At 38.0% G+C, this 9,665-nt stretch overlaps 1 protein-coding gene across 1 annotated transcript; it reads right to left on the bottom strand.

Moving 5' to 3' along the window:
• Positions 1 to 4,549: 4,549 nt before the first annotated feature.
• si:ch1073-303k11.2 (leucine-rich repeat neuronal protein 4) lies at positions 4,550 to 9,027 on the bottom strand. The gene is made up of 2 exons (XM_053514121.1): positions 8,924 to 9,027; positions 4,550 to 6,619 (listed from the first exon to the last, which is right to left on the bottom strand). Exon 2 carries the CDS (start codon positions 6,610 to 6,612, stop codon positions 5,878 to 5,880), a length of 735 nt encoding a protein of 244 aa, XP_053370096.1. The 5' UTR covers positions 6,613 to 6,619; positions 8,924 to 9,027; the 3' UTR covers positions 4,550 to 5,877.
• Between the last annotated feature and the right edge of the window lie 638 nt (positions 9,028 to 9,665).

Below are 9,665 nucleotides of genomic sequence, written 5' to 3'. Positions count from 1 at the left end.
CAATAGACATTCGCCATACTAAAAGGATGATTTTTGTTTTTTGATCATTTCACGTAAAAAGCCTCTAGTACTTTTAAGGGAGCTCTATGGAAATGTTAACCTTTCTGTTAAATATAAAAAGCACCAACAAACAGCAAAGCAAGCTTCACCCTGGTACACAAACACCCGACACAGCTCTATTCTTTACCTTCCCTGAGCTGCATCAGCATCATGTTTCATTACTTTGTCCTTAGTTTATTCATCATTAATATTTCAGACACTGTGTCATCTCTACAGCCCAGTTTCATGTCCATGATGGAAAAATGTTTCATCCATAACACCTCCTTCAGTGTATTAGCATTTAGCAAGCAAAAGCTATATTTTTAAGATAAAAGTCTTCTGTATGGCGTTTTAAGACAAGCTTGACTTGGGAATCACTAGAACATAATGAACTTTTTGTGGTAACATTAACTCTGCTCCATCACACCATGTACATGTGAGTACATTAATGCTAACATGTCTTACTATTTCTTTAACACGTTACCACAGGCCTCAGAGCTTCCCCAAAGTGTATCTGTTAATGCCCCAGCTACAATAACTCTCATACTGTATAATGATGCACTTTTTCATACCCTAAGCTTCCTGTGTTTCACTTCTCCTTCTAAAGTAGCATTACAGCGTCTATGTATAGTACATGATCTACTGTTGAGCCAGGGGAGTGTATCTTCTTATATGAGGTCACATTAGGGGACAAAACAAATTGGCTTTTTCAAACTCCAGCCAATACAACAATACAGTAAAGGACAAAAGGATGGGAATGTTTCTACAGAGCCTCTGCTTGAAACCTGTTCTGAAACAGAAACTCCTGTTTTTAAATCTCTACATAAAACATTTCCATCCATCCATCCATCTATCTATCTATCTATCTATCTATCTATCTATCTATCTATCTATCTATCTATCTATCTCTCTCTCTCTCTCTCTCTCTCTCTTAGCATCTAGTTTCTTTCCCTTCTTCTCTGTCTCTTACTTCCTGGGCCTCTGTGTAAGTCTCTTTTTCTTCTATTAGTCTTTATCTCTGTCAGTCAGTCTCTCTCTATCTGTCCATCTTGGTCATGTTCTATCTATCTATTGATCAGTCGATCAAAAGTTTTATGGACCCCGAAGAGAATTGGAAACGGCTCAAATTTATTTTGTTGTTGTTGCATGTTCTAATAAAGTCTGACTTGTTCTGTATTAAATGTAATCTATTTAATTGTAGTTTAGTGTTTGGAGCAAATTGGCTATTATTTAGTTGAACTCTGCACGCTTGAACGTGCAATGTTGGACATACATCATAGTAAAGATGCACCAAATTGGAATAAAATATTAATAAAGCTTGTAAATATTTGTGTAGAAATAGAAAATATTGATTATATTTTTGGAGCTATTTGCATGTGAAACATGATGATGTGAGACTGGATAAAAAAACAGTGTCTTTTTTTGTAGCTCATTTCTTTACGTTTTAATGTTTGCTTAAATAGGTAAGCCAAAATTTGGCATGAGATGTAGATTGTTTCTGCAAACCTGGAAAAAAATTGATGGAAGCTGGAAATTTGATCATGGCACAATCACTGCATTAAATAAGTACATATGAGAGAAATATAAGGGAATGTAAATGGCTTGGGTAAAAATAAATTACATTTGTGGCCTGCATCAAGCAAAGAAAACATGAACTTTACTGAAAATGGGTTCGGAACTGGGTTAAGAGCATTATTAAAACCTGGAAGGATAACGCTGAAACATCAGGCTCAAACATCAACTTCACTGAATATAGTCGGAGAGAATAATGACTGAATGTAAATAGAGAGCATTTGAACACTTGGTAAGTTGCACTGTAAAAAAAAACAGCAAACTAAAATAGTATAATAACAGCATGTGTAATACTAGGCAGCTTAAAGATTGGACTTGAAAAGGATCATGTGGTCTAATGAGTGATGGGCGTGTCATGGTAAGAAGGGAAGCCCATGAAGTGATGCACCCATCATGCATTGTGGCAACTGTACATCCTCCTGAAGGCGGTTGTACATGTTGAATGTTATGATCTGGGGTTTCTTCATGTACTCACGTCTAGGCTCAGTAACATTATGTGACAATAAAATAAAGTCAGCTGACAACCTCAGTTTACTGAATGACCAGGTTGATCATCTAGGAGTTTTTCTTCCCTGATGGTACAGGAAGTGGCAAAGAGTGATTCTGGGACAACAAGAAATCATTTTCAGACAGGAATCGGCCACCTCTTTGTGTTCTGAAATCAAAGCTAAATGTGGTTTAAATAACATATTAATTTAATGTGTCTTGGCACCCAGTTGTGTTTTTATAAATTGCTCTTTTTCTTAAAATATGGGTTTATAATCGCTTAAATGGGCTTGATCAAAGCACATGATGTTAATACAGAAGGTAAATGGGAGGTTTGTGTGTGAGAGAGTGAGTGTGAGTTTGAGAGAGGGAGAATGTTTAAATGCTGTAGTTACTGTAACTGCTGTACTGTATGGCAGTAGGAAATACAGCTGTGCAGCACTGCCTATAATCAGCCACTAGGGGGTGCATGTTCACTATAGAAAAGTTTATTATTATTACTGTGCAGGAATATGGATGCTGATGAATAGAAATAAAAAATATTATAAGAAGCACTGACGTTTTAATATACACTGGCAGTGAAGTGTGTATAAATGTGACTTTTGGTAAAATACATTTGGTATGTAATAAGTTTCTTATTTTGGTGGTTGTAATAACTGGTGTTATTCTTATACCCAGAGCATTTAAGCCATTTATTGCATTATTATATTTTAATAAATATATTGAGGTCTGGATTGTGCAATATAGAGTGCCATCCTTTTTCTGGGAAAATAGCACAAATATGTAATTAATCTGTTGTTTTTTTTGTTGTTGTTGTTTTTGATTGTTTCTTTGACCAATAATAATAATAATAATAATAATAATAATATGAGCTTTTGGTGAGTTTTGCAGCTTAATTCCCATATTCTAGTAACAGTAAATTTTACATGTTATAAAAGTGCTGATAACTTATTTGCTCTACCAGACACATCCAAAAACCTAAATGCACATGTTAAATGTTTAATGTTTGAAGTCTTCTCCGCCAACTTCTGTATAAACAGTTGACTTTGACTCAATTGGTCATTGGCTGATTTTATGTTGCCAGCACGGATCCATGCTGTTAGAATTTCAAGGGTTAAAAGAATGATACACACTGTTAAAAATGTTTAGTAATTGACTTACAGCAAGCAGTAACAAAAAAACAGCACCATAAGGTACAGCCAGCTGTACTATCACAATATGTACTAATTTTACTATACAGTAATTTCACTGCAACTGAATCACCAGTTTGTTTCTTAATAATCCCTCAAATTATGAAATGGCTTGAAATTACTATAAAGGTTATATATAAAGTTATATAATTTTAAGTCATTTCACATTGTGGGAATTTAAAAATGTAAATCTCTGAACACTGCAATACAATCATCTACTGTACAATTATTAGAGGATCATTTTGGTTTATCATGTGTCAGGAAGGAAGCCGAGCACCGTCACACATACACCTAAATGGTTATTCACATCTAGGTGAAATGTTGGGACACCGATCCACCTACAGGCATTTTTTTTAAGCTGGAAGGAAACCAGAAAACCCAGGGGAAACAGACCTGAGGAAAATATACACAGAACCTCTACATAGACAGTAACTCGAGCTCAGGATTAAGCACAAAACTTACTGCTTTGTCAAATAATAATAATAATAATAATAATAATAATAATAATAAAAACATAATAGGAATGTTCAGATTTTTTTATTTTAGATTTAAAATCATTCAAATGATTATCAGATTATTATGTAGGTTAATACAGTGTTAGTTAGTTACTGTAACTAAGGATCCAAGATCACCAGCCCTTCGTTTATTAAGTGATACTACTTGCTTTCTGTCTATTTCACTCCAAACTGAACCCCATATATATATTTCTTAACAAACGCTCCCTATTACTACCTTGTTTGTGCTTGTGTATTTACGTCTGTATTTATTAGTAGGCTGCGAAATCTGACTGCACCTTCACTCACGTATGTCATCCGGGATTCATCTGGATTTGGCAGCATCCATAAATCCATCACTCATCACATGTATGCTGAATATCATTACGAGACCTTTGAAAAAAAAATGGCAAAGGAGGAAGTTTTGCAATGCAATCGTACCCTCCCTATGAGTAAGTATTTCCACCTTAACCCTCCCTGAACGTTTGCATTTGCATTACTTAATGTTGAGTCTCTAATACTGTACAACCACACAGTCAAAGAAGGGTTCAATTTCAACACCTAAAGTTCCTACACGTATCATGGAGGGGCCAAAGAGGTAGTGAACTTTATCACCCATCAGCCCCAGCACATCAAATGTCATCATTTTTGCCTCATTCCATGATGATTAGTACACTTATTTAAACTCTCGTGTTTCTGTGTCAAGGTTGGCAAGCCTTTGTTCTACTTGTCACACATTGGTTAATAAATACAATCCACACTTGCAGATGCCTTCTTTTCAGAAAAAATATATTTATTAACAAAAAAAGCATGAATTAGAATGAGTATTCACAAGCAACTACAATTATTCGTATTAATAAATCCTTATTTTTAAAGACTAATAGAAGCTCCAGGCCTCCTTGGTGTTCCAGCACCTTTATTGGAAGTAATTTGTCCAACACACACACACACAGACACACACACACAAACTATAATTTAAAATGAATGTAAAAGTTATGTAACATGTTGACTCGCTCACACTCAGCATGGTTGCTAAGTGTTCAGTTGCTAACACTGGGGTACATTAGGTTATTTTATTTCTCTACCATTTGTGCTGCTTTTTTTTTCTTCCCTCTTTAATAGTCCATGTTGATTTGTCCTTCATGTCCTGAACCTGTCTCCTCAGGCAGACTACTGGGTAATTTGTCTATAACTTCCAGAGACCTTCTTTCGAGCAGTTCCGAATGATGTAGCATGACATGATAAGATAATTTTGGAAAGCTGTGCATGGGCGGACAAATCATAAATTAATTCATGGTCCTCCTGATGCTCAGTTCCATGGGTTGGCTTTTAAGAACCCGAGCTAATAAGAATAAATAGTGTTAGCTAATGCAATATAATAACATATATGCAGAGCTGGATTGCTAGTTAAGTGAATCAATGGAGGACTAATGGTAATGAATCAATTCCTAACATAGAACATTGTGATTGCAACCATGGCAAGGAGTTAGCAAGCCATTGGCCAACATTTCATTTATTACTTGTAGTGTTCTGTTCTCAAAGCACTTGGGAATAAAAATGTAAAAAAACCTAGACCTCTAGACCATTAATTTGTCTGCCCCTGTTGTGTCTTCCTATGAGGGTGCCATATCTAATTCAGGGGTCTGCAAACCTGCCCAGACTTTCATTCCAACCAAACAGGAGCCACCACCACCATTAGTTAGTTAGTCGAGCTGTTTGGAATCAGGTGGGACTTCTCAATGGATAGGATTGAAGACGCCTGGTCTAAGCTATCTTCTTGAGGTCTTAAACTAAGATGTGCATCTTTTTCAGTAGTCTCCTTACTTGCATCTACTATCACCTGATAACTAAAGACATCAAGTCCAAAAACACAGTTTGGTAAGACAACAATATCTTTATATGAGGACTTTTCTTGTCCTCATTTGCAGTCCAACTTGCCCCTGGTAGGGCTTCAAATCCTAGTGCGTTGTCCATTGTGTATGAAGTCTGTCTCGTTATTGTGATGTGCTGTTTAATAGCATATATTCATTTTAATGCTTCTGAAGAGTCTACTCAGTCAAATTATCTGTCTCTTACAAAACGTTCCTCCCATCCAATCACAGTATTTCGTTTGTGGTATAGGATGGATTCCGTAGTCCTTCGCCATCCATGCTCCTATTCTTCCTTCCCCGCTTCCATCTACACAGCAACACCACAGCCAACACCAAAGCCAGCAGACAGAAGATGCCCCCAGCGATGACCCCTGACATCGGGATGACTTGATTACGTGGCTCGAAGTGAGCACATGACTTTTCGGATTCAGTGCTGAGTCCAACATTATTCCCTGCTACCACACAAACCCTTGACCCGGCAATTACTCCCTGCACCAACCCAGTACGGGAAAAATTGCTGAACGTTTGTGCTTCATGGCCACCTTCTGTGATAACTTTGTAGTAGGAGACAGTGGATTGTGGCGCACACCAGTGGACCTCTACCAGCCCAGATGCTCCCTGTTTCAACTCCTTGATATATGGAGCTGCAGGTAACTCATCCGGACCAGTAATCCCAGGACAGTAGCACTTAGTTTGGGCAGCAATTTCAGAACAGGGAACCTTTGGAACCACACATGGGTCATATTCACACTCCCGAGGGGTAAACTGAGTAGTGGTGACCTCGGTGGGGCCCTTTGAAACAGGCTTGGGGGTTTTTTCATCATCATAGTCTTCATCAGGTACACTGATGTAGCGGATGCGGGTTTTCGTGACAGGAGGCCGAGATGCTGACGGGTTCACAGAGGCAGCGAACAGGAAGTCCGCCAACAAGGGCAGCAGGAGGAGCGTAAAGGTCTGCATCTTGATTCTGTAAAAGATATCGGTGCAAAAGTTAGCAACAGTCACCTTTACTCAAGTGTTATCTTTAGTAGATGTATAGTATTGCATCTTCTGTTGATTTCTAATACTTGTTCACAGCGATCTACATTGCTAATTATATTCAGAGACTGGAGTCTTAAAGGATAACTCTCAATTTAACTCTTGTCAATTGTCACAAAGGGAATAAAAGTGCACCAACATAACACAATGAGCTTAAGTATAGTCTCAAAAATTCATCAATTCATTCCTCTTCAGTAAACGTTTCATCCTGGGTCAATTGTGGATTATCTACAGACAGTCCCACTAATGCTGGGAGCCATGGGTACATCTTTTGTTTCTTTAGTATCTTTCATCTTGAGACCTGAATATAGTGTCCTTTTAGACATGGATTAAAGGTATGCCCTTTTAAAAGAGTCAAACAATAGGTACAAAAGATGTCTCCCTGATGGTACCACCCCCAACAACGTTTGGTACTTTTTATTTCTGAGAACGTCCCAGCCGTCATGTCATGTCATGTTGCTGAGAAACCGCAAAGGGCTCTGTTCTGAAAACTTTGCCGCTGACTGGGAAAGGCTTTAACCTGGGAGACTTATGACAAAAGAAAAAGCTAAATAAGCATCTCTTGATGGAAAATTAATGATAAAAAAAACACTGTCTGACCAATCAGAGTAAGTAATTCAATATCACTGTTGTATAAAGAATGCAAAGACACATTCAATAAAAATGAAAACCGACATAGAAACAAATAACTGATTTTGGTTTTCTATTCCTTACTCTTGTTTTTATTTTTCCTTGTTTCTTTACTGAATGTAAAAAGCATTACATTTAAATTTTATATCTGTTCTCCTAACATGTCTGGTTTACATAACATGGCATTATCTGTTGTTAACAAACCTCAACAGAAGTAGCTTGATGTTACTCTGGTGATGCGTTTACGATACCCACCCCTACCCCTGGATGGTAATTTATCCTCTGTGGTTGGCTGTACATTTGGGGGAAACTTGGTTCTGCTCCCATACTTGAGCTTACATAACTTACACATGCACACACACACACACACATGCACAGTAAACACCCGGGGCTATTCTTACTCCAGACACTTCATCCCAGAAGTCTGTTTCCGTGGGAACCTGGCTACACCACATGGGTACAAGACTGCAAGTTTCTTTTGGGGGTGCGAGTTTGAATATTCATTAGTGTTGGGTCTATTCATGTCCGGCCCTTCTTTGTGAAGCTTTAAAATTAGTTGCATTCTGAATTACTGCTGAGAACCAGGACTATTTGTTACCCAATGTGCTATGGCAAGCATTGCTGCGTTATTGCATTTTATTTTAATCCTGTTGAAGCTTGTTTAGATAAACTGGTAGAACCTGAAAATTATCCCTGGTTCACTCTTGTGGTGCATCGTTGAGTCATGGTGGACCAGTTAAAAAACGGTACCACATGCTGTCAGGAACAAACCCACATTGTGGAGTCTGAAAGATTGGGAGCAGGAGTGTCCCGCACAGTCGACACTTGCTTTGTTCCCCAGTAGAAAAGCCGTTGTGTGATTTCTTTGTAGATGATTTCACTTGTGAAGCTGTATTACTCACCCAATAAGTGAGGATTAAAGAACAATAGGGCACTGTGATGTGATGTGATGTGATGCAACCAATACAAAGTTCAGTTACCTTTTTTAATTAATCAAAGAACGACATGTTCAAAGTTTAACCAAAGCCACTAAAGGTGTAGTATTATACTAAGTACCAACAAACGAGCGCTGGAACGATATGGATTTCCCACAATGCAACAGAAGATGTTAAACCCAAAAAGCCTGATATTTTTAAAGGGATTATACTCTTTTAAGTAATACTTTTAACAATTGTCATTGTCGCAAAGCAGCTTTACACAATCAAAAGAAAATTATACTTACAAATCAAATCAGCACCTACTGTACTGTACAGTAGGTATCGTGATCATATTGTAACAGGTTGTGCTTCATGATTCCTATCCCTAATAGTAACTACATGCTATATGGTTAACTATAACTAATGCTGTAAAACACTATAGAAGTATCACATGGTTTGATTATACTGTAATACAGTGGATCTCTAAGGAACTGGCGTTATGTAATTGAATTTATTACAAATGTAGTTTTTTTTAAACCAGTCACTTGAAATAATTGAAGGTTTATTCCAAACCGTACTACATCAAAATAAGGAAACGTAAATAATGTGAATTAGATTTTTTGTTTTTTAGGTGCTCCATCAAGGGAAAAAAAAGTGCCAATAGTTCGAAATAAAGTTGTTTGTACCTCTAGAAAATGAAGTCCTTCTAGTCTCTTCGTGTCTGGTTCCTCCTTTTTGCCGCGTAACGTCTTGCACTCCTGTACTATGATTCCTCTGTGAAGAGAGCTTGTTTCACGGCATCCTCTTTTGTTCCCGCCGAGAAGCGTCCCCTCCCTCTCTACACCCCCGTCTCTCCCCCCCTTCTCATCCATGACTCTTTCTTCCAACCCGCTCCCTTTTTTGGAGTTGGTAACCGGGCCAATTGCTTTGAGCACTGCTGAATGAATTTCCTTCAGTAAGCGAAACATGTTCGAACACATCAGAAATCATGTGTGTGTGAGACAGAACTGTGACAGACAGGAACCACGCAGTTACTCATTCTGTTTTTTACTTCTTGGTAGGCACAGAATGTCTATGTACGTGTGTGTGTGTGTGTGTATGTGTGTGCAGGAGTGTTGCAGGTGACCACTATTAATGGCATTCCTTTGGATCATACCCATATACTGTATAGAGTCTGTCCAACATCTCCAAGGTAACTTGTCTCACCTGGAAGTCTGACGCATCAGTGACGCACTGTTTTGTCTCCTTCGCTGTGAAGATAAAAAAACTACTGATGCACAACCTTTCTTTTTTCCCATCACAGTTAGCTTGGAGAAAATCAAACAAACTAAGACGTTATTACAAGTGCGCTTGCTGCTGCGAGGACAGTTTTCTTTTGTCGTGCAAACAAGCATATTTTTTGCTAACCTGTCCAGCTGTCTTAGGAAT

This window comes from Clarias gariepinus, chromosome 16, assembly GCF_024256425.1.
Source record: "Clarias gariepinus isolate MV-2021 ecotype Netherlands chromosome 16, CGAR_prim_01v2, whole genome shotgun sequence".
NCBI lineage: Eukaryota > Metazoa > Chordata > Actinopteri > Siluriformes > Clariidae > Clarias > Clarias gariepinus.
This window is presented reverse-complemented; position numbering and strand designations above follow the sequence as displayed.

Coding starts and splice junctions, on each gene's coding strand:
- si:ch1073-303k11.2 (XM_053514121.1), bottom strand. CDS start 6,612: ATGCAGACCTTTACGCTCCTCCTGCTGCCCTTGTTGGCGGACTTCCTG.